This window comes from Alternaria atra (genome assembly GCF_907166805.1).
Source record: "Alternaria atra isolate CS162 genome assembly, contig: 32, whole genome shotgun sequence".
Lineage (NCBI taxonomy): Eukaryota > Fungi > Ascomycota > Dothideomycetes > Pleosporales > Pleosporaceae > Alternaria > Alternaria atra.
In genome coordinates this window covers 617,955-641,778 of record NW_025091331.1, presented here as the reverse complement: position 1 = coordinate 641,778, position 23,824 = coordinate 617,955, and the positions used below count along the sequence as shown (strand labels likewise).

General features: G+C 52.3%; 10 protein-coding genes across 10 annotated transcripts; 4 read left to right on the top strand and 6 right to left on the bottom strand.

Annotated features, from left to right (window-relative positions):
* Positions 1–57: 57 nt before the first annotated feature.
* Positions 58–875, bottom strand: ALTATR162_LOCUS9961 (uncharacterized protein; the record flags this gene model as incomplete). Its single annotated transcript, XM_043317597.1, has 3 exons — positions 58–201; positions 251–505; positions 555–875. 3 exons carry the CDS (start codon positions 873–875, stop codon positions 58–60), a joined length of 720 nt encoding a protein of 239 aa, XP_043173532.1.
* Positions 876–1,776: 901 nt separating this feature from the next.
* ALTATR162_LOCUS9960 (uncharacterized protein) lies at positions 1,777–3,723 on the bottom strand (the record flags this gene model as incomplete). Its single annotated transcript, XM_043317596.1, has 1 exon — positions 1,777–3,723. One exon carries the CDS (start codon positions 3,721–3,723, stop codon positions 1,777–1,779), a length of 1,947 nt encoding a protein of 648 aa, XP_043173531.1.
* Positions 3,724–4,562: 839 nt separating this feature from the next.
* ALTATR162_LOCUS9959 (uncharacterized protein) lies at positions 4,563–4,866 on the top strand (the record flags this gene model as incomplete). Its single annotated transcript, XM_043317595.1, has 3 exons — positions 4,563–4,612; positions 4,662–4,678; positions 4,730–4,866. The coding sequence occupies 3 exons, from the start codon at positions 4,563–4,565 to the stop codon at positions 4,864–4,866; spliced, it is 204 nt and encodes a 67-aa protein (XP_043173530.1).
* Positions 4,867–5,134: 268 nt separating this feature from the next.
* On the bottom strand, positions 5,135–6,320 carry ALTATR162_LOCUS9958 (uncharacterized protein; the record flags this gene model as incomplete). Its single annotated transcript, XM_043317594.1, has 2 exons — positions 5,135–6,174; positions 6,224–6,320. The coding sequence occupies 2 exons, from the start codon at positions 6,318–6,320 to the stop codon at positions 5,135–5,137; spliced, it is 1,137 nt and encodes a 378-aa protein (XP_043173529.1).
* Positions 6,321–7,563: 1,243 nt separating this feature from the next.
* On the top strand, positions 7,564–9,252 carry ALTATR162_LOCUS9957 (uncharacterized protein; the record flags this gene model as incomplete). Its single annotated transcript, XM_043317593.1, has 1 exon — positions 7,564–9,252. The coding sequence occupies one exon, from the start codon at positions 7,564–7,566 to the stop codon at positions 9,250–9,252; it is 1,689 nt and encodes a 562-aa protein (XP_043173528.1).
* Positions 9,253–9,469: 217 nt separating this feature from the next.
* Positions 9,470–10,576, bottom strand: ALTATR162_LOCUS9956 (uncharacterized protein; the record flags this gene model as incomplete). The annotated part of the gene is made up of 3 exons (XM_043317592.1): positions 9,470–9,627; positions 9,681–9,894; positions 9,956–10,576. 3 exons carry the CDS (start codon positions 10,574–10,576, stop codon positions 9,470–9,472), a joined length of 993 nt encoding a protein of 330 aa, XP_043173527.1.
* Positions 10,577–11,157: 581 nt separating this feature from the next.
* Positions 11,158–13,366, bottom strand: ALTATR162_LOCUS9955 (uncharacterized protein; the record flags this gene model as incomplete). Its single annotated transcript, XM_043317591.1, has 5 exons — positions 11,158–11,214; positions 11,269–11,950; positions 12,076–12,571; positions 12,620–12,698; positions 12,743–13,366. 5 exons carry the CDS (start codon positions 13,364–13,366, stop codon positions 11,158–11,160), a joined length of 1,938 nt encoding a protein of 645 aa, XP_043173526.1.
* Positions 13,367–18,227: 4,861 nt separating this feature from the next.
* ALTATR162_LOCUS9954 (uncharacterized protein) lies at positions 18,228–19,661 on the bottom strand (the record flags this gene model as incomplete). The annotated part of the gene is made up of 3 exons (XM_043317590.1): positions 18,228–18,848; positions 18,895–19,083; positions 19,131–19,661. The coding sequence occupies 3 exons, from the start codon at positions 19,659–19,661 to the stop codon at positions 18,228–18,230; spliced, it is 1,341 nt and encodes a 446-aa protein (XP_043173525.1).
* A 759-nt stretch (positions 19,662–20,420) lies between these two features.
* On the top strand, positions 20,421–21,485 carry ALTATR162_LOCUS9953 (uncharacterized protein; the record flags this gene model as incomplete). The annotated part of the gene is made up of 1 exon (XM_043317589.1): positions 20,421–21,485. The coding sequence occupies one exon, from the start codon at positions 20,421–20,423 to the stop codon at positions 21,483–21,485; it is 1,065 nt and encodes a 354-aa protein (XP_043173524.1).
* Positions 21,486–22,671: 1,186 nt separating this feature from the next.
* On the top strand, positions 22,672–23,355 carry ALTATR162_LOCUS9952 (uncharacterized protein; the record flags this gene model as incomplete). Its single annotated transcript, XM_043317588.1, has 2 exons — positions 22,672–22,824; positions 22,903–23,355. The coding sequence occupies 2 exons, from the start codon at positions 22,672–22,674 to the stop codon at positions 23,353–23,355; spliced, it is 606 nt and encodes a 201-aa protein (XP_043173523.1).
* Between the last annotated feature and the right edge of the window lie 469 nt (positions 23,356–23,824).

Below are 23,824 nucleotides of genomic sequence, written 5' to 3'. Positions count from 1 at the left end.
GTAAAGATTCGTAAGCGTGTCGTAAGGATCAGATCGTAAGTAGGGTGCCAGCCACATTCATGATGCCACCTTCTCCTCTGGCAATGGCTCGTTCAATCGTGCTTGTCGTGACTTTCTTCGAAGGCGTGCTTGGAGGGAGAACATCACCAGTATTATCAGCGCATTAACGATCATGACAATCTGCAGCCACTTGACTGTAACCTAACGGAGTATTAGTGGGTGATTTGCGACATGCATCCGGGTGACTGACCGCTTCGCTGCAAGCTATGTTGGTATTTTGGCGGTCCTCTCTTGGCACGAAACCTGGCTGATAGTTGCAAGCCGCCATCTCGCGTGTACAGTATTGGTTTGTGTTCATCTTGCCACTCATCATAAGTCTTTCGGAACTGCAACCCCACTGGTCGTCGCCTCGCTCGGTATAGTGAAGCACGACAGCTGCAAGAGCCGTGGCGGATCCAGCAATGGTGGTGACAATAATACTAAGCGTCCAGAAGCGGCGTGTACTCTGCAGGACGTCAGTCTCTTTTCCTTACTTTGACTTTCAAAATACATACCATATTGTATTGTGAGTCCATGTCTGGTTTGCGCAACGTACTCCAAGCAATAAGAGCCACAATGGCCGCCGTCAAGTTCAAGCATCCGGAAACGATAGTCGCATCTGTTGAGGCCTCTTTGAAGTAGACAATCGTATCATCTGTCTCATATTGCTGCAGTCGGTCATTGAAATTGCTCGTTACTATTTTGAGACCTCGTGGTATGATCCAGTCTGTAAGGATCCAGTAATGTGTCGTCAATGCTACTGAGACCAAGGATATAAGAAAGAAGATGATCGACGGCACCAGGGCGAGTTTGAGGATGTTATCGTATCGTAGCATGATGTCGTTTAGGAGTCGGTCCTACACCGTGGCGAGACGTCGCAAGAGATGGCTAGATTCCAAGAAGCGGAATAGCAGCCCGCAATGACATGGGCATAACCTACCTAAAATAAGGCGCGACGCTCGTCCATTTCCTGCTGCGCCATTCCAACTACCAGGGCGGATGTCTAAAAGCTTGTCCGCGGCTCGGCGCTCATCATGACCCGCCTTTTGCGATGGACCGCCATGTCAGACATGATTAGGCCACGCTACGCTTGATCCGCGTGATAGTCGTAATACTTAGAGCGACTGGATATGATGAAAGCATCGTGTGTCGCATGATTGTCTTTCAGAGTTCCGCGCCGCTTGCGCCGTTAGGATGCCTCATGTCTTTGCCGTACTACATAAGTGGGTAGCGCGTCAGCCACGCGCCGCGGCCTTCACCGCATAAACGGCAGTGACCCCGAGGCTTTGGTCAACTGGAAAAACGCGCTTGATGTTTGTTCCGCTGGTCGCCTAGCTGGGCGTAAAGAAGATCTGGTTTTGATTGGCAACGTTCGAAAGGCACAGCTCCGGTTGGGGTTGAAGAACGTCATCAAGCCCCTGCGAGGAAACAGCCGGCATCCGTCGACAGTATTGCCAAGACTCACTGTACTTCTTGATTTGCCGTCCAATCCGACACCATACCTTTTGCAAGTATACACTACCACTTCTGGGTCGATATCAAACGCAGGTACGCAGGCGGGGAAACTGGGGTGGCTGGTCCTGCCAGCCTTGTAATATTCATATCGTTGATTACGTAGTGAGGCGCGTGCGTCGCCCTCTCCCAAGCGGCACTACAACAACGGACCAATACGATTCATATCATCGCATAGCTTTCGTCTTTTCGATTGCACATTAGCAGAATTGGTGCAGCTAGTTCTCACAACGGACCACCAGCCCACGGCTCCTGCCATCCGTTTGCTTCCAATGACCAGTCTGGCCGGACTTGACATGGAACACAGCCCGGCCAGTACCACAGAGGCTCTCGCCCGCTGACTGGATTCCGATACGGAAACCACATCCTTTGAATTTCAGGCCATTGGATGAACCGGCCACTTCCACCGCGAAATGTACTCTCTCTTTCCCCAACGTCTGCTATTGTGAGATCAGGTGGATATCTCTTCGTCCATGCAGGAGGGTCAGGCTGGGTAGAATTCTGTAGAGTCGCCGTACTCCATCCTTCTTTCCAGGACGACGATTGCCAGTAGAACTCGTCTATCGTGACACTCCAGAGCCGCCACTTGCCATCTTCAAGAACGACTTGATCTTGGTATATGGCAGAGTTGAAGCTACCAGCTTTGCTGACGGACGTAGAAGGCTGCAACAGTCTCGCTCGCAGGCTTGCTGATCGGCCATCGTTAGAAACGAGGATGACAGGCTGCGGACGCCAGTGGAACGACAAGCTAGACCGCAGAGCCGAACGATTCGTACCATACGACGACTTCATCGCTCCAGTTATCCGTTCGGGGGTGTAGAAGAATCCCGCGAATGGCGAAGCTTTGTGTCCCTTCTTCGCAAACAGACCGCCCAGTTGCTCACCCAGAATATCGTCGGCGTAATAGCCGTATGCATGCGACAGGTTCTCGGCGCCATCAAACGCTGCGCTGCGTCGAAGACGGCGCTCCAGATCGTCTACGGTCACATTTTTCGAGCTCGTCATACTTCCTAGTGCCATTGAACTGCCAGTAACATTCAAGAATGGTGGAATGACTGTGTTTGGTGGCTTCAACCCACCATTTCCCCAGCCGATGTAGTAATCCGCAACGACGAGTGGCGTTACCACGATTTCCCGAACTTTCCAAATGTCACCTTCTTTGACGATGCGGTTTCTGAAGACATTGAACTCCCATGAAGCGACCCGGAGATTGGCATCGCCCAACATAGCAACTTCGATACCACGGGCGATAGCCTCTCTACCATTTTCGGCTATCTCAACAATCATATCGAAGATCGGATGATCGTTGTTAATCCCTTGTTTCAATCCCTCCGGACCCATGCGCTCGAGAATTTGCCTGACGCCAGCCTTGCCTCCGAGTGCTGTCTCATTGCCAATGCGTACAGTCGTGTTCTCGGTATGTAGGTCCACGACGTCTGACCACATTCTCTGGTCCACGTAGTAGCCGTGTGCGTGCATCAAGTTGCGAACAGCATCTTCTTCGTTCAACTTTTGAATTCTAGCTCCTAATTCCTCGACACTTCCGTTGTACGGCTCAGGGTCTCCCATTGCCGGCGGTATCGGCACTCCAGACCCTTGAGCCGTGAAGTGGTACGGTACGACCGGAATTCCCTTGCCGTCAACATTGCGCCACCCGTTCTCGTAGTCGCCCTTGTACATTGCGTAATAATGTAGCGACGAGATACGCCACCCGTCGTCTGTCGAGACGTATTCATTCTCGTAGACTCCGCCTTGGATTCGAGTTCCGCCCTTTCCGTCGCCCTGAAACCATATGCCGTTCCAGCGTCCTTTTGCACTCTTTCCATCAATGCTCAGACTGATCACAGGGGTCTCGACGATCATTGTACTGAGAGATCCTGGGGTCAAGCTGTTCATGTCACCGGAGTCCTTGCGCAGCCATGCTTCGATCGATGACGGGCCATAAGCGGTCACGTTGCCCCAGACCAGGGTGCTGTTGCTGCTAAAGAGCTGAGAGACATTATACCATTGGCCGAATTGCGCGAGTTGCGACAGCTGTCGTTGGACGTTCTTTACTTGTCGGATCGACTCGACGCGCTCAATGTCACGGGCAAGAGCATTTATATCAAGAGCGCCATTGACGAAAACTGCGCTGACTAGGAAGAAGAGGTGGAGAAAGATGGAAAATACCATAATGAGCATTGCAGACTCGCACACCTTGGTGCTACTCTGCAATCGCTTCACAAGATTCAAGTTATATTCCCGAGCCCCACATGCTCATGGCAACTCACTACTACCGCATATAGTCGTCGATATTAACGCGCCGGCTATTGTCCGAACGGCTCAACTACCGATGATGCACGACAGGCATGCTGAACGGGCATTGTGTATTACTCGCCCAACCATTGTCTCCTTCCTGGCAGCTCTATGCGGAAAGAATATACGCTGTATCACGACCATTTCGCAGACCACACCAAGACCACCTCAGACCCCATGGCTTGTCTATAGACCTTTTTCAATGACTTCATACCCTCCGTGTAGATCGCCTGTTGATAATGATTCCACCGCCTACTCCCCTGCTCACATTCGAGTCCCCACATCATAGGTATCGCTACACGTGTGGCTGCTAAGACCTTCTCCATACCCCCAAGACCCAAAAATCTTGGCACTTCGCCCAAATGGAAGTCGCTGATATCGAAGGTAATGCTGGTAACCATGGTAGGCTTAGCTTCATGACGAATACGATGGCAAATTCGAAGAGCTGTGTATGGCCAGATAGTACGGTCAGGGAAATACGAACGGTTAACCATGCGCGCGATCTGCGGAGCGAACATGTCTCTGTAGATGCGGTTTCGAAGTCCTGCAGGTATGCGGAGTAATGGAGAGGCGAACTGGTTACGCGTCGTGCTCAGGTTTTATCAGCATCTTGGGCAGTTCTAAGGTTCAGTGACTGCTATTGCAGCGTGACTTACATGAGGTTGCTGTCATTACTGTCGCACAGAGGCAGATTATAGCGATCTCGGTAGGCCATGATGCTGGTGTTGCCGAAGAAGGTTGCCCTAAGGTGGAAAGAGCCAATGGTGTGGACCGTTCAAGTCGAATGACTTCGCGGGTAACAATTTCTCAAACAGTTTCGATTTCATTCGCAGTAAGTATACATAATATCTCAGGTTCCTTTCTCTAATCTTAGTCAATGCAGATGCTGCTTTCCTCCTCGATGTCTTAGCCAAAATTGGAACGAGTCGCAATGAATCTGCTCGTTACATGCAAGCGAGGAATCCTCTTTCACTTGCACTTGACAAAACACGAGAAACTCTAAACTCTTTACTCACGTAGGCGGCTGGGCGTACAGATACAACAACAACGCCAAAGGCAGGCAAACAAATGGTAACCTACCGCCCAACGTCGTAGGCAGATGTTGAGGCAAATGAATTGATCGAAACCTAACACGAACATTTGAGAAGGCACGCACGGACGAATTTTCAGCAATGGAGGACAAACAAATCTCCAATTGAAATGGAATATGTACGAAGTAATAGAATTTATATACAAGAACAGATGAAGTTACTCTCCCCTAAGCGATGACTGACTCTGTCAGAGTTGCTTAGATCTTTCCGTAACCAGCAGACTGCTGGACGTTCTTGGTGCTGGCAGCAGTGCCGGCAGCGGCAATGTTCTTGCCCTTCATGCTAGCAATGATGCTGGTGTCAGAGCCAGCCATCTGGCCAGAGCTGCCGTAAGCGTTGATCTCGCAGTTGCGGCCCATGGCAGCCTTGCAGGCAGAGCCGTTGGAGCCAACAGCGAAGACCTTGCCGGGAAGACCAGACTGGGCAGCCTCCTTGACGTTCTGGAAGACGTTACCCTCAGCGATGATCTTGGCACCAGAGTCGGCCTCGAAAGCGTGCTGGGAGTTGGCGTAGAAGTAGTTGTTGACGGCGTGGAGGATGGTGTTGCCAGCGACCTTGGGGGAGCGGCCGGAGGTATGGTGGATGTAGTTGCCCTTGAGGGTGACCATGTCGTTGCTGCCGGTGAAGTACATGCCCCAGTAGTGGTGGCCGTCGCAGGTAGCAGACCAGGCGGTGGCACCGTTGATCTCGTTGTTGGTGATGGAGACGCGGCCGGAAGCCTTGTTACCGAGGACAATGTGCTGGCGGGCAATAAGGTCGGTGGTGACGTGGTCGATCCAGATCATATCGGCGCCGTCAACGGTGATGGCATCACCACCCCAGACGTATTGAGGGTTGATCTCAGTGAAACGAACGTTCTGGATAATGATGTTCTTGACGTTGCCAGTCATGCGGATACCCTTGCCCTTGATGACACCCTTGGAGCCTTGTCCGATCAAAGACTTGTTGGACTGGACAGTGATGCCGAGCATACCAGCCTTATCGTAGGTGATGCTGCCGACCTTGGGAGCATTGGGCTGGTAGTTGTCGCACCATCCGTCCTTGTTGATGGCGATCTGGCAAGTGGAGCCGGTACCCCATGGGCGGCAACCGGCGGAGGTAGCCTTACCCTCAGTGCCAGTGAAGTCAAAGGTCTTGGTGAGGACGATAACACGGGGAGACGAGTCACCGAGGTAGCTGATGAGCTGGGCAGTAGTGGTAGGGTAGACGGGCTTAGCGTTACCACCACCAGTGACACCTGGACAGTGTTAGTATAGAGTTGAAAACGGACATGGCAAGACGCGTACCCTTGGCGAAACCCTCAGCTGCGCCCTTAACGGCATCAGCAGCGCTGACGCCGGAAGCGAAAGCCGCAACAACGGCGGTGAAGAGTGAGTACTTCATAGTGAAAAGTTATCGAGTTGAAGATAAAGAATGGATAGCAAACACAGTTTGCTGAAAAGAACGACAGGTGGTGAAAGAGAGAATGAGTGAATGATGGTATAAGCTGGATGATTCGATATCCGGTGGCTGATCTCGCATCTTTATATCTGGCAGGATTCTTGGCTGGTGTTTGAACCACGCCCCACTCACTCTACGGAGATATATTCCTTTCGAGCATGCACCTGGACCCTTTGGCGCCGTTCATCACCGACTGTGGTGGATATCGGGCATTTCGACCTCTTACCAGGAGTGCGGTGCTGGATGCCGATGTCTGGAAGGGGCGGAAAGTAACTTCGACCGACTGAGAGTCATGAACAGGTCAACAGTGCGTAGTTTGGCGTTGATGCGCTCAGGGAAGAGTTGCTTGACCGATGTTTGCAAACAGGATGGCGTTGCGGATGTAGCTTCCCAAGGAGCCTAGTCCCGACAGTCCCGCTGTTGTCGTTTCATGTCAATATAACAGGGCAGCCGCTAGATCCACAATAATCATGCCTGGGTCAGAATAGTTGGAAACGTGTTGATTGAGCTTATCGGACATAAGATGAGAGGATTACCCCTTGTTGAAAGGGAGCGACTTGGCCTGTGGCTCATGAGGCTGTGCTTTGCGAAATTGTAGGATTCGTTTTTCCGATAGGTGGAATCTACCTCAAAACAGGCTGGACCGAGAACACAAGGCTGACGGGAAATAATGTGTGATGATCAAGGAAGGAACGAATGATTAACTAAAAAATCGAATTGATGTCGTCGCTGCTGTTACGCACACTGTTGCTTGGAGTAGTGATGCAACCAGTTGGTGCTATTAGCTGTCATCTGTCATCTAACGCGCGATAACGCCATCGATCCCGCGACTGTCAAAAATGTTTAATGCGCAAAGTTTGTAGTCGTTAAGTTTACTTCCCGTACTATTGAACGGGTGGTGGGAGACAAGATGGCACAGGCAGAAGACGCATCGATGGTGGAGAGGCGTGATAGGATGACAAACCGGTGAGACAGGGGTCATGACCAGACTAGCGCGTTTTACTTACGGCTAGAGGACCACCACGTGGTTGTGCATGACGCTTTCCCTACTTTCAAGTAACTAGCCACAACAACGAAATGAAGCAACTTGGAGCCCGAATCTCTCCACTGCCAGACTGCATAACCCAATTACACAGCTCAACGTCAACTGATCGCTGGGCCGCGAGGCTTGCACGCGACTTCCAGAATGTGGGACCAACCATACAAGAGTAGCCGAAGCCATGAGAAGCAGAGCAACTACTACCGTGCAGCACCGAAATATAGTAGCCAAGTTCCTCGTGATTACCGGGATACCCATCTTTCATCAGACTACATCTCCTCGCCCACCGATTCGAGCTTTGACTACATCACCCCACGCCGTGGATCTTATGAGAATTCACCTCCCAATTATAGGCAATATGTAAACCGGGCCATGGATTACGACCACACTGCGCAGCCGGGACGGAGCAGGGATGGGAATGGTTTCTCACAGCCTCGTCCGGGCTACCAACCACGACCGTCTCGGCGGCCACATAGGACCCGATCCCAAGATTCAGACTACATAGCACAGGATTCCCAGTCTGACGATGATTACATAGCCTCGCCTGAAGTAAAGAGGAACGTTCGGGCGGATCGTAAATCAAGCTACGATGACCGGTACAGCGACGATTCCCTGGGGCAAGGCTCACCAATCCACAACTCTTCATCAAGGAACTACAGTGAAAGTCCACCTTCAGACTATGCTCCGCACCACGAAACGCGGAATGCGCAGAAGATCAAGGCAGGCTGGGGCGATAGCGTCTCTCACACGCAAAGCCAAAGCTTGAACCCTCGAGAGCATGACAACTATCGTGAAGCAAAGCAATTTCTCGAACGCTACACCAAGCTCCACACCCATACTGCGGATCGGTCCGACACCGAATCCTACAGTACCGGCGATAGTAGCCCAGCAAATCGCCAAGATAAATCTTACAGGCAATATCCAAACCCTCAGCAAGATGATGAGGTTTACCACGCGCCAAGTCGAGACAATTACCGAGAAAGGCACCATAACCAGCGTGCTCGTTCGAGGCATACGAGCGACTATTACCACCGGCCTGAGGACAATGATGATGACGACGACTACAACCAGCGCAACCGCTTTGAACCTCGCACAAGGAATCTAGACCCCCGGTACAATGACCGGCCCGGCTCATTCTACTCAGACGCCGACGACCAGCATACGAGCACCTTCTCAGCTCCTCATCCCTTGAGACATGTAGACCGCTCCTCCAACCGGCCCGGCTCCGTGTACTTGGACCGCAAAGACGATACTCACGCCGCCACCGCCTACTCAGATATAGCTTCTCGACCCAGTACCTCGCATTCCGACCGCTTGTCACGCGTCCCCACAGCCGTTGACTCTGAAAACTATTCTTCACCGCCCCCTGCAGTACCTTCACCACCGTTGTATCGGCGGCAGCAGCGGCCGAGTGGTAGTGATTACGGTGCCATGCCCGGCGCATGGGGAGGCAGAAGCAGAAGTAGAAGTAGGAGTGCGTATGCATCTGAAAGGAGCACAAGAAGTAGGAGTCCCTACGCGTCTCCTTCTAGACGGAGTATACACACCAGGAATAGAAGAATGATTGGGAGCTATAGGAGCGATAGTGATGAGAACGGCGTAGCGGAGGGGGATGACTACCTCCCTAGCGACAGCGACGACGATCGTATCAGTGTGGATGATGGAGGGCGGAGCGATGTTTGTGAGAAGGATAGTTGGGCGGTAGGGATGCAGGAGGATACACAAGTGAGGGTGTTGAGAGTGGTGTTGCTGGAGGAGGGTCTTATCGTGGAAGGTGGTAATGGGAACGTAGTGCAAGAAGAAGGTGGCAATATGAATCTTGAGGAAAGGATATAGAGGTGTACTGACTTGATAGTATGGCTATTTCTCAGATTCCTTTCTCGAGCGCGATGAGATGGCATCACTGCTGTTGCATTAATATCTTCTCCATCACATGTAGAAGTATATCGCATGCACATTCATATGGTTATCCTTGCCTGTATTCAGACAATCCGAACCACCTCGCTCTATCATATGGTACAATGTTCACTTCTTCGTCTCTCCCTTTCAGCTTCTATGCACTAGCCGTCGCCTCAGTAGCATCAGGAACGCCCGCCTCGGCCAGAACCTCTGCTGGCTTGAGTTCGGCGACGGACATGGGCCCCGCAGGCCATGGCTTCCCTCTCGCGTCCTGAACGCGGATAATCTGGTTCTTCGGTCCTGGCACACAGCCTATATAGAGTGTTAGTATCCAGTCTCTGTAATTCGCTTCATGCCTCTCTTACCATTGACAACCACAATGCCATTCTGCTCATCAATCTGCAACACCCTCAGGTTCTTGACGGTCACGCTCTCGTTACCCATGTTACCCGGCATACGCTTTCCGGGCAGCACACGAGAACCTGAACCCTGAGAACCTCCGGCTGAACCCATACCACGATGCATGAGCGATTGACCGTGAGATGCTGGTTGACCACTGAAGCCGTGTCGTTTCATGCCCTAAAACAGCAAACCGTCAATCTCCAATTCCATCGCAACTCGTATGTAGTGTCAAACTTACACCAGCAAAACCCATTCCCCGACTTATCGCCTTGACGTCCACCCACTGCCCCTTTGTAAACCACCCCGCACCAACTGTCTCGCCAACACCAACACCCAGCCCTGCCTCGTCTTTGACCTTGAATTCCACTACCCACCTCTTTGGACTCACCCCCGCACCCGCAAAATGACCCAACATGGGCCTACTCACATTCCTCGCTTCCTTCTGCCCAGCACCAATCTGCACAGCCCAGTACCCGTTCTTATCTCTCCGTTTATGCGCAACGACTTCATTGCGGTCGAGTTGTAGCACTGTGCATGCTGTACGCTTCCCTGATTCGGGGTCGTAGATGGATGTCATGCCCTTCTTGAGGGCGAGAAGACCGGTTCGGAGAGGTGTGCTGTGGGCTTTCCGCTCGAGCGCTGCAGTTGATGTGCTGGTGAGGGCTTCTCGGGCGGGATGGTGTGCGAAGCGGTCGGGTTTGGGTGTGAAGGTGGATTTTATGGATCGGATCGATGTGTATGCGATGGCGGGTCTTGAGGATATTTGTTGCGCATTTTGCTGGAGGAGGGATCGCGCTGATGAAGGGAGCAGAAAGGATGGTGGTAAGAGACCCCAGTTAAGGGGTGCTTTGGGTGGCATTGTAATTGTGGTGTGGTTGCGTTGGAGATGCGACGCTGGTTGTTCGCCGCGGATATTTTGAGATTCCCGCATTGAAGCTCAGATTCGTCGCACGGGCCACATCACGCACGTGTAGCCGCGTTCACAGTCATGCCTTGAGCTAAGCCCCAAGTGTCCTAGCAGTTCCTTGCGGGGTATCTGAACTCATACGTGAGCAAAGAACGATTCGATCCGAAATTCAGCATCTTGACAATTCCAGGCGGCTATTGTAGGAGATGTTATGTTTTTTTGCTTTTAGAGCAATGCCATGTCCTGCAGGCAAGGTACCAAGATACAAAGAGACTATACAAGTCAGATACCGCCCGTTCTCAACGTACAACTATATACCATTTCCATCTCTCCCTCCCGTAAAAAGCAAAAAAGGTTTAGCAATGGGTATCCTCCAGGTTGTAGAAACGCCGTTAACTCCTGCACCACACAGTGGTGCGTAATGTAACATGCAAGACCCATATCAAATAGGTTAAATGCCTCGCATATATCTCATACATTATGAAATGTTTAGATAGGCTGCGGCAACACAAGGTGTTTTTTGACTGAGCAACTCAGTTGGGTAGGATGATCGCAGGGTTTCCATGAGCGACGCAGTTGGCGGGTAAAGACTGTGTAAGGTCAGTATGTGCATTTTCAACCCGTCTCGGGATTGGAGAACTTACGCGAGACACGACAGAACCCGGACGCACTATGGTGTTAGGTCCGATGTGAACGCCAGCCTCAATCACACAGTTGTCGCCAATATACACATTTTCCCCGATGTGTACCTCCTGCGCAATCTCCTTGCCGTTGCTGCCCTTCAGAGATTTGTTGTCGGTGGGCGTCTTCAAAGTCTGTATAGTGACTCGAACTCCGATTTTGCAATTCCTTCCAATGGAAATCCTTGCAGAGTCATGAAGATGGCAATCAGCGCCGATGACAACATTGTCGCCCATACTTAGGTGGTAGCCGTAGTCGCAGGCAAAGGGCGTAGCTACATGACAATTGGAACCCATGTGTGTTTCAATTTGCTTTCCTTCACGACTCCGGCCCGCGTTCACATTCAAAATCTGTCTGAAAAAGTGGTCGACCGATGCACTCGCCAAAGCGTTCAAGGGGTTTGCCTTGCTGTTGAAGATAGACTGGGCTTGCGTGCTTTGATGGCGTTCATGCATCAGCGTCTTGTCGAAGGGATTGAATGGCTCCCCAGCTAGCATCTTGTCTTTCTCGGATCTGTACGTCATTGAAGATGACTCTGAAAAACGTGTCGGAGATCGCGTAGGTGCCAAGGATGTTGATGGTGGGGGAGGCGGTGGTCGTGGATGCTGCTGTGCCACATGTAGCTGTTGGACAGGCTTGGCGACCCTGTAGATACGTCAGTTGATGAAGGCTGAATGCGATTGTGCTTTCAGCACACGTGATAGACACGATCCTGGGTCGGGGCCTTGATTCGCAAGTCGACTTATTACGAACTAACAGAAGATACTCACATGGTGGTGGGAGGGACAGCAGTGTTGACGGCGAGGTGGTTCGTGCTTGGTGGAGCATGGTAACCACGAGAGCTATGGTGCGGCTGTTGTTGTTGCTGTTGGGATACCGGTTGACGGTCGTGGCTTGAGGGTCTCTCGTAGTGGTTTGTCGCAGGTTGCATGTACTGTGCCGGGGGTGGTGGCGGCGGCGGCGGCACTTCTGGCTGGTAGGCCGCTCGAACTGGTGGCGGTGCAGGCGTATGATCACTCCAGTCTTTCCAAGATTTACGTTCGGTACCGTTGGCTGAATGCATCTCGGGCGGCTGGTACGAGGCTTCACTGCTTTGAGCTGGTCCGCAGTGGGGAGTATGTTTTTCCTGACAGGTTGGGCATGATGTATAGGCAGCGTACTTCTCCTTTGCTAGTATTGCAGGCGGTTTAGCTGGCCCATTCTTTGGCCAAGGTACTTTGTTGGCATAGCCTTCACAGACGAAGCTGCCTCGCGTGCAGTTGTTGCCTGGTATGGGTCAGATTTTGTCGGGCTCTGGAAGCGTTTTCAACATACACTCGGGTTTTGCCTCGTCGCACTTCTTCTTCCTCCTTCTGCATGTTCCACAACCGGTTTTGGTACGGTTGGCAAATTGCTACAAATGTTAGTGTGGTAGGTGGGTAGGCTCGGAGAACATACCCGTTTTCGCTTTTTGAGCTCGACTTGTACACCGGCCCGCGTAAATTCAGTTGCTTCAATTATTTCGCGTGACTCGGGCGACATGGCGTTGTTGCGGGTAGGTTCCGTAGGGCGTGGCTCACGGGGTTGGAAATGATGAGTCGCGTGAGGCAGTTCACGGGGCTCGGTCTGCCAGCGGCGTTCAACGTCTGGACGACCTAATGGAGGCAAACTTGGCAACTGAGGGGCTTCTATACTCATGGCTGTGTTGCGGTTCAAGGGCTGGTATGGGGGTGGAAGTTGCCTGGGGCCGGCAGTCGTCTGATCAGGACTGTGTTGACTGTAGGCTTCTTCTTCAGAGCCAGAACGCCTCCTCTTATTGGGGTTTTCAGGGGACGACCTCGTCTTATCAGAACTATCGGGAGACTTGTCTCCACTGCTCACAGTGGATGCGCTTATATCGCTGTCTGGAGAGTGATGGTTAGGCTCGGGGTCTGGAGAGACCATAGTCCAAGTAGAAGATTTGGCGGCAACAGATGGCTTTTGGTCGTCGGGTGGACTCAGAGACAATCGACCATTGACGGACGTAAATGCGGGGCCATGGGGGGCGGAATTAAATGCGGGCATATGCAGTACGGTTGACATGTCCAAGGCGGGATATCAGAGGTTAGATGGATGGATGGTTAACCGAGTCAAGTCGAGTCTACGGCGGAGTATGGGGAGGGTGTCCAGCCACCATTATCTACTTGGGCAGTCTTGGTGGGGCTGTTTGAGTTGTATTCGACGAAGCAGTGAAAGATATCGGGGGATGGTGTCGATGGTCACACTGTAGCGTATTCGAAGTAAGATGAGTTCAACGGTCAGGTCGGGTACCGTGCGGGACTCGACGACTTGTGGCCAGAGCGGCGTCTGTGCTCTGAGGAGTTTGTGGTCGAAGAAGGTTTCTGGGGAGCTGGGATGGGTTGTGGTGTTGTCGGGCGATGATGCGATGCCAGCAAAGCCGCCTCTCCACGGCGGGGACTGTATATGGCGGGAAGACTGTATATGGCGCGACGAATGTGGGAGGGGCGACCCGACGACGCCAGACGCTGGCCACGGATGAGCAACAGGATTCCACGGAGGGCGGCTGTTCGCTCCTTCTGCTGGCGCACACATGGGCTCTACACATCCCGGGCAGGCACCCATGTCGTCCCTTCCTCATTGGCCCGAGCTGCATGCGGCCCCTGCCCCCCGCGTTTATCTGTCCCACCCGAGCTGCCACAGAACCATCACAGAACACGTCGTAGAAGGACCACAGACGCGGTTCCTTCGACTATCTACATAACAGACCCTGCATTTTGGCCGCTGCCACGTTTTTTGGGCGGAAAAGTCGCGTCTACAGCCCTACAGCCGTTTTCTGGGTGTGAAGGAGGGTAGAGTGGGCGGAGAGGTCACTAGGATGGCACAGACGACTGCGTGCGACCAGCGCTCCCGGCGTGCTGGCAGACGAGGTTGATCGACCAGAAATCGTTAGAAGGATGCAAGCCAACGCGGAAACACACATTAAAGTGCTGTGTCGTTGTTATTGGCGCTGACCCAACCTTAGCTTATCCACCTGCTCCATCGCCAAACGCAGTAGCCGCGCTGCACGCCTTCACTCACCATACACTTGCACCACACCGCGCATCTCGAGGCTGCCAAACAACCCCCCGTTTACCATGGCACACTCATCTCAAACCACCGCCCAACGCCTGCGATGACCGCTGCGAATCGCTTCACCCATTCAACATCATCCCTCACCGCGCTGCGTATCGCCCAGCCTCCCGCGCGCTTCCATCAAGGGGTGCCGTCATGGCCCTTTCGGCACTGCCTCCTCCTAACCGCCTGCTCAGAGGCCTGCCTAGGTCTCAAAGCCAGCACCAAACAAGAAGGCGCTCATGGGTCTCGCCGTGTTTCATTTATCAGATCCACGCCGCACACCACGCCCGCCCGTCTTATGCCCTTAGCATCATCAATATGCTCGGCTGCGGCACTGCACTGGGCCTAATGCTGGTGCCTCCATCCATGATCCTGTTGCGAGTGCCACTGTCCGCTACGTGATACCCTCCATGGTTGGCTGTCCGGCCCGTCTCGTACACCTTCATCTACGGGCGCTTCGCGTGCAAACTTTGCTCGCCAGGAACCCGCACGCTCAAAATGGCCAAACCTCCTCCACTATCTGGAGAGCCGCGATGCTTCTCCCCGGCTAATGTGGCAAGTGAGCAACTTACCCGTTGCATGCTGTATCTGTCTGACTCTCAGGCGTTGCTCGACGATCGGTCATGCGTCTAAGCAACCCTTGTATGTCAGCCAATAGCATGTCTCTGCTTTCGCCACGCATTGTACACACAATGACGCCTCGTTAAGCGCGGCCGACGAACGGCCGCGACATGTCGCTGTAGTCACTGCAGTGTAGTTTATATCATGTGCGCGCATTTCGAGCAAAAATCCAGCAGTCCGCCTTGCTGGTTCTCGCGGCGCGTTCCGTTCCCGCTAGCGATCAGACAAAGACCTGGGACTGCGCCGTACGGCATTTTCTTCACAACTGTGCCGCTGGATTTCCAATCCGCTGGTCTCCCAGACCGGCTCACCCCTTGCTTTGATGCCCAGTCAGCTGACGTCTACTCTGTTCTGAGCCTCGCCTCATCCTTCCGCCATATGACTCGAGTAGCGAACGGGAAGCGCGGAACAGCGCGCTTGTCACCAACGTCCACATCCGCCGCCTACCTCCGTGCTCAATCTCGATTATTCATTCATATTGATTGTGGAGCACTACATTCCGTGTCCAAGACGACGCGTCTAAACAGCGCCTCCATTTGGGCTCGATTCAAAATACGTACTCAGCCTTACCATTGACGTGTTCTCTGAATTTTTGAGACGAGTGAATTTGGTCGCACTTATCCGTCTCCGAATCTCATGGAACACACGCTGGTTTAAGTGCTTGCCGCGGTACTCACGCTGCTCTCGCGGGTGTGATTCGGCATTTCCTCAAAGTTGGTCACACTAACAAGATCTGAAGGATTCCTCGTCGGCAGTGCGTTACGGCATCAGTCAGATCAGGTCCAGATCCTCGCGCAGCGTGCTGTACTCAAACTTGGCAACCTCACAACGGCAGCAAACCTTCTGCACTGTGACTCCTCCTATACCACATGCTGATACTCTGTCGAGATGTCGGACATTGAGTCTACCAACGATGCTTTTTGTACATTCTACTCATCTTGGCCATTACTGCATGGAATGGGAGCATGTCGGGTTGCGGCGCAGTCGGCATTCATCTCCGATTACGTATGCGGCGTTGGCAGGATCTAGAGTCCAGACGGATTACCAACATATCTCTTCGGCGTGTGATTTTTGGGATTGATCAGAAATTTCGATATGTTGGCGAGGGAACTGCTAATGAACTACTGATGAACAAACGGTTTCCCGACAACTCGGTACCGATGGCTCGCTTCAATGGATTCCGCATCTCTCGCATTAGACAACGGCTGACTACGAAAAGCTGCGTCTCTGGCAGAATGACAAAGACAGTCGGGGCAATAATGGTGTAACGTACTTGATGCTGATTGCAGGATGGCGCGCTAAATACAACACAATTACTCCGAAGTCCGCCCTTTGGCAGCCATACGAACCCTTCCAATCTTTACGCCCGACAGGTGAGAGGCGCATCAGTGCCCCAGGGAAAGCATGACCTTGTCGAGATATGTAAGGGGCATTTTACGCCCTGCCCGTGCCGCATTTACCGAACCATCGGTGTATGCGCTTCTAATCTTGGACGAACCTGCTGTAGCATTCACTCTGCCTTCTCAGTTGGGACAACACCACCCTCACCCTGAGAATAAAGAGGGTCTGAACATTGATCATAACACTAATTTCGACGAAACGTCATCGTCGTGTGTATTGCTTGTCGTGGAAGAGTAAGCGCTTAGCGAAGCGCTTAGGGTTTCACGAACTGCGTATACAACTGCCGGACGCTTTGAGCCGTATCCTCACTCTGGCGACACGCGGTGTGACGAATCTGCATAAGCTCCTTGTGAGATCTCGCCCGCGTTCCGATCGTCCAATCAAACAAGCAAGGTCGCCCGATTATATCTTTTTACTTTCCTGGTATCGATCGTTGTGTTGTCGTCATGGTGCGCCTTCCAGAATGCTACTTCAAGGTTGCATTTCCTAGCGCGTGAAGCCTAGTCTTAGTAAAAGACTCCAAGCTGCGTACTTGGCATTCAGTATCATCAAGGAGTCTTCTCAGATAGGCATGTCTGTCCGAAAGGTTACTAAATTTAAGATAAACGTACGATATTTATGCAACTGCCCTGTCCTCACATTTGCAGTACCTGGAATACGATACGCTAACATCTTGTACATCGGAATGTCTCAAGATGACTGAGTACTTTATAAAATCTAGTAGCAGTCCTCAGAAGAGGCAGCCAATACATGCGCGGTTGCAACTTACGATATACATCCAATCGTACCCACCCAAAAAAGGTGCATTTCAGTATATGATATGATCCTTCCCACAAATAAACGGTCTTGTCCAGAAGGCTGCGATTTAGCAATCACCGAATCACGGAGCGAAACTACTTTGACTCGTCAGGATCGTCATGCTGCTGGCCAACACGATTGAAATCAATCTCCAAACAAGTCACACACAAACCTACTGCTGCGTCTTTGTGCAACAAGACATTATATACTGCTTGCTTAGTTTGTTAAGCCGAGGCTGATACTACGAGCTCACCCTTGAGTTGTAGACATACTCATGCTCTACCGCAGTACGTCTCACTTATCTCAAGCGGTGTACTGGAACGATAGAAGACTATTGAGCAATAAAGTATCAATGTAAGAACCACTGCGATTCACTTATAAACACTTGGGTTGTGATTTTTCCCTTACTTTGGGTGGACTGTGGTATTCAATTGTTTGCTGTTCTTCACCTCTTTTATCCACTTTCGGTACAGGTTTCGTACCTTACCATCAAAGCTCCAGTCATCTATATCATAGCCAGGAGATGTTGACTCTCTCTCGTAAAACGCCAATGTCTGCATTGATGGAACGTTAAGAGTTTACGGTACGTAAACGACAGACACTTCGTTTGACATCTTTAGTCGGCGTTCTTCGGTTAATGCTCCTTAGTCGATATTCTCACTTGATGCTATTTCCTATTCTCTCCGTCTCTCTCACCACCTGTATAGTGTACAAGTCGAATAATATTTCCCACAAAGATCCAAATTTGGGGGTATCAGAAGAATGCGCGCTTATTTGCTTGGAGGTAAAAGAACAAAAGAGAAGCAAATCCTCAAACCCCATCGTCATCTTTCTTTGCACACTTCTCGCCTGTATGAGGCGCGTCGTTCTGCTATACATGCTCTTTGGCATGCTTGCCTCCGCTTCTTCGGTGCAGCTTTGGCTCTACTGCTCTTCTTCCTATTCTTTGATCCCTGGTTCCAATGTACCCATTCGGGTGGTTTGCTTGCTCCTTCTCTTTGAGCAAGCTCTAGTCCGTCTTCCAGTGACTTGTCAACCGACCATCGTCATCCGCATTCGAGATCTTCAGTTCAATGGCGTATAGCCCCATTGTGATGCCAAGATTAATCCATCTCCAAAAGTTGCCTCCAGCATCACCACCTTGATTCGTCCACCACTCGCCTGTTACGGCACTGCCATCGCCGCCGTTTCCGCTAGCAAAGTGCTGCATAAGCAGACTGGTGTAGACTGCGATGATAATGCTTGGACTGAACCAGGTCAGGAAGCCTAGAATCTTTGATGTCTCATCGTCATCGTCTAGACTTGGTTCCTGAGACAGTGCGCGAGCGCCGCTTTCGCGTATGGCGGGGATAATTCGCGCCGCGGCGTACATGACGAAGACCCGGTAGGCAAGAGAGATGATGACAGAGGGGGTGATGGTCATGACAGCGCCGACCATGAGGTTAAAACCAGTATGAGCGATGGTAGGCAGAGAGCCTAATGCATGGAGAAGTGTGGTGTATGAAGCCATAATGATAGGTGGTAGCGGTGGCAGAGCGGGGTCGGAAGGAGCGCTCGACTCTGCGACAGAACCTGGTGATGGCTGGTAGTCGGTAAAGATCTGGTAGATGCAGAGGGTAACGTAGGCGAACTGCAGGTATTAGTAACGAGATGCAGCTTTCGAGTGCTGAACTTACCAAAAGCGATGATTCGACTGGGTTGCCTCTAGCACTGACAATACCCCATCCACCAAGGAAGATGGCGGTTGTGATAGCCACGCCAATCAGGATGGCGTCGACGTTACTAATCTCAGGGAAAGTAGTGATGCGCCATAGGAAGTAGACGGAGGTGGAAATGATAGATGCGGAGGTGATGAGAAGGCCGATCTAGAGTTGTTAGCCGACTAACTGAGTGCAAAAGTGCAAGTTCATACCATCCAGCTGTCACCACGTTCCTTGTTGACAACCCATCTGGTGATCTGGCCTGCGGCTTGAATGACCAAAAGACTGCAGAAGCCCTCGGCTATCTGAAAGACAGGTGTGCTGTACCGCAGAGTCTTGTCCCAAGCACCTATCGAGGCATTCTGCAGCAGTCCCTCACTGCCAAAGATCCATTCTTGCACCGTCTCGAAGTCGGCTCGCTTGCCGCCAAAGGTGCGCTCTACCCAGCCCGAGTTGGCGTCGGCGTCGATGGAGAATTTGTTGAGGCTCCATATCAAGAGGGTTGGTATGGCCAGCCACTGCGCCCAAGCTATTACATTACACAGGAACCATCTGAAGCGCGAAGAGTCTGGCGTGGCTAGTCGTAGCGAAGAGTAGACAAAGTAGTAGACACTGAGGGAAAGCGAAAAGGCCAATCCACAGGTGCGGCCGCCAATGTCGAATGCGAGGGGTATGGTGAAGATGATGGCGCCGAGGAAGGTTGTCGACGAGACTACCCGTGATAGTGTAGCCCACATGCCCATGCGGACGCCGTCGTCGCCAAGCTCGTGCAGCGACGAGCGTGGCCTCTGAGGGGGGCGGCGACGAAGATTCGAGGGGTTTGAAGCGCGATGGACGCGCAGGCAGCGCGGGAGAGGTTACTGGGAGTCACTCGACGTGTGAGTGGGTGTGCGGGAGACGTGGTTGAAGATTCGCGAGCAATGCCCTGGCTATCGATTATCTTCACGTGTCAATCTCGCTAATTGGGATGCTCGAGCGTCGCGGAGAGCGGCTGCACAGTGCTGGGCCGGGTCTGAGGGTGAAGCAGCAGCTCTAGATATGGGCTGGCAGCTAGCTGCAGGGTGGAGAATAGTGCAGGAGAAACTCTGATATTGATATTGTTCTGTGCGAGTAGGCACGACTTGGGGCTACTGATGGATGCGTGCTCGCGTGCGCAATCTTGGAACAGCGCACGATGATGGCGACGGGACGAGTCTAGGCCTTGACGTCTTCTGCTCCAGCCGTCGTGGTCGTGGTCTTGCAACCCCAAAGGCCTGCTGCCCTCATCCTTCTGCCTGTGACGATCTGACTTGCTTGCTTTTCTGTATTCCCCCCCACCCACTAGCGCCCGGACACGTCTGCCAAGCCCAGGTGCCCGCCGCGGGACTCTCTTCTGTTGCGAAACTTGTACTAGCTGGAATTGCATGTTTAAACTACGACCTTTATTTGCCCGACCTACACGAATCATCTGGAATACATACAAACCAGTCAGACCCAACTGCTTTGCACACTACATCCGCACAATGTCTTCCGAGAGCCCTACCAAGAAGCTCAAGACCGATGCGCCCGTCATTGGCACCCATAATGGCCACTTCCACGCCGACGAGGCCCTCGCAGTTTCCATGCTGCAGCTCCTGCCCACCTACCGCGATTCTCAGCTCATCCGCACCCGCGACCCCGCTGTACTGGCCGAATGCCACACGGTTGTAGACGTAGGCGGCGAGTACGAGGACGACAAGAAGCGCTATGATCACCACCAACGTGGCTTCGAGGTCGTGTTCCCCGGTCACACTACCAAGCTCTCTTCTGCGGGGCTTGTATACATGCACTATGGCAAAGAGATCATCACAGCCGTCACTGGTCTGGAAGGCGCCGACCGCGATCTCTTGTACGAAAAGATCTACACAGACTTCATTGAGGCCTTTGACGCCAATGACAACGGCATCAACGTGATTGCACCCAAGGATCTTGAAAAGGCTGGACTGGAGAAGAAGTTTGAGGACCGCGGCTTCAGCATCGCCAGCGTAGTTAACCGCTACAACTATGGCCCCAAGTCGAAGACTTCAGACGAGACCAAGACACCAGAGGCAAAGCAGGCTGAGGAGGACATGCGTTTCATGACTGCTTCTCGCTTTGTTGGAGAGCAGTTCCGCTACGAGCTCATCGACCGTGCCCAATCGTGGCTCCCTGCTCGTCATCAGGTCAAGCAGGCCTACGACGCACGTCTCCAGTATGACCCCCAGGGACGCATCCTGGTTCTGCCCGATGGCATGCCGTGGGCCGATCACCTTTACAACTTTGAGAAGGAGACTCAACAGCCACAAGGTGTTGCTCCTCAGGTCCTGTACGTACTTTTCCCCGAAGACAAGCCCGAGGGCAAGTGGCGCATCCGTGCTGTCAGCAAGGAGAATGGTGGTTTCGAGAACCGCAAGGACCTGCCAGATGCGTGGAAGGGCGTACGCGATGAGCAGCTCGACCAGGTCTCTGGAATCCCAGGCTGCGTCTTCGTGCATGCTGCTGGTTTCATCGGAGGAAACAAGACTTTTGACGGTACCCTCGCCATGGCGAAGAAGGCGCTGGAGTTGTAAAGGACTTGAGGGGCGGCTGGTATGGGCACTGATTTGAGTCTCTGACATCAAGCAACGAAAGCTGCTTATCACTTTGCATATGCATGGTCGGCGTTCTGGAGCTTCATACAAAAAGTTATGATACCAACGATAGACTTGGTCAGAGGAATCCTGGTATATATGATTAGCCGTTGGGAGGCGGCTTTGTCCGGCTTATTCTCCTCTTGCGACGTCTCTTGTATTTAATGCATCGGTAGCCTTTGGGGTTTCACACTCCTTTGCATCACAATCTCATCACAGCGAACGCGTGAAATGTAGAAGTGCAAGCAAATCTCTCGACATCTTCATTTCATCACTACCAGGTGATGACATCGTCAATACACCAACGACACAGATGCGAGGAACTTGGTCATGTCTGAAGCCCCCCACGTCGTAGATCATTGTTATAACCCAATGACAGCCTCACGCACACGACAGCCGGAAGACCCTGATTATTAGCTTGTTGCGCGAGCCAAATGCATAGCCAGATCTTCAGCGCAAGCTTCAGGTACTCCACGCCCTGCGTCAAGGCTAGACGAAGTCCACCAACGAGACCTGGCCAATTCGGGTATCAGACGTCATACGGGGAGAGTCGGGATGACTGGCCTAGACGCCGCTGAGGGAAGCACACGACTCAAGCCCGCGGCTGTCAGCGCCTCACCTGTGATTGGTCGGAAAAGTGGAAAGGCGGCTGCCCGTGGCAAAGATTTCGTAGATCCGAAAGAGTGAGGTCGGATAGAAGGCTCTCGTACTCTCGTTTCATATTGCTTTCCTGTCAACAAACCGATCAACCACGACGGCTTTTCTTTTTCTTCCTTGACAGCACATTATTTCTCCAGCTTTTCACACCGCACTTTAATCGATACGGCTTTGCGGAGAAACAGAGTTGCAAGGCTCGAGCGGTGAAAAGCGTTGAGCACTTCCCGCTTTCCCCGGCGATCGTTTATCGCCAACGCACGGCTTGCTTTTCGGCCTTTGCCCACCCATATCCAAACCTTTTGCACCCTTCACATTTTACAATCCACCCAAAACCCACTTCAAAGCTATCGTACCTCATCCACCTATAGCATCGACTTCACGAGTTCGAGCTACCACGACGCGTTACATATAGCCGACAACAAACCTCACAAATCCGCATAATCGCGCACACGACCGGCCACACGACACAATGAAGTACTTCCAGCAGACAGTCGACTTCGACTACTCGTGGGAAGAGGTTTCGACGAGCAACTGGCGGAAGTATGGCCCTTGGAACGAGAAGACACCCCATGTCATCGCCGTCGACACATTAAGTCGCTCCGTCGACCCTGCGACAGGAATTGTAAGTGACTCCTTCTTTCACATGTCAATTTGGCACGCCCCACCATTATCACCGAGCAAAAAAACTAACCTCCCTCAGCTACGCACAGAACGTCTCATCACATGCCAGCAATCCACACCGAAATGGATACAAACCATCCTCGGCGGCCAGGACACCTCCATGGTCTACGAGACCTCTTACGTCGACCCCGTCGCCAAGAAGCTCACCCTCTGCTCCATGAACATGACATGGTCGGATCTCCTCAATGTACGCGAGACATGTATATACGAGCCCGTCGCATCATCACCAAACGACAAGACCGCTTTTACCCAACGCGCTGAAATAACCGCCCTGTGTGGTGGCTGGCAAAAAATCAAGAACAGCATCGAGCAGTTTACTGTCGAGCGCTTCCAGCAGAACGCCGCCAAGGGTAAGGAGGGCTTCGAGATGGTGCTTGAGCGCGCGCGACAGGTCTTCCAGGAGCAGAGGGATATCTTGGAGCTACGGCAGGCGCAGCAGGACAGCAAGATCCTGAGGCAGGCTAAGATTTGAGGACACCACGAATGCCAGTCCTCGACAACCTTGAGTTGGCGCATAACTCGCAAGCGCTGCGAGCCATCTATTCAACATCACCATACGGCCCTTCGGTCCACTCCGCTCGATCTATTCCCATCCATCTCGACTCCTTTACGTCCTTCGTTTTCTTCATCTAAGCGTTCGCGTTTACTGGGTGGGACATCTTTCTTCAAAAGTTACTTCAACGGCGTTATCAAAAGCATGGGAAAGGCGCAGATACCCTTTTTCTTTGCATACTAGACGCCATGATGCATCACATACACGATAGAGACGAACTATATATAGGCATTATTAGAGTATTCTGAATAATCAATAGAAATACGGTTGCTCCGACATTCTTACTACTACTGTTGATTTTGTCTTGGAGATGCTTCTGGGTCGACCGCTCATCAAACACGCCATCTTCATCGTTGCAACCCAAGTCTGGGTAATCGAACATCTCTAC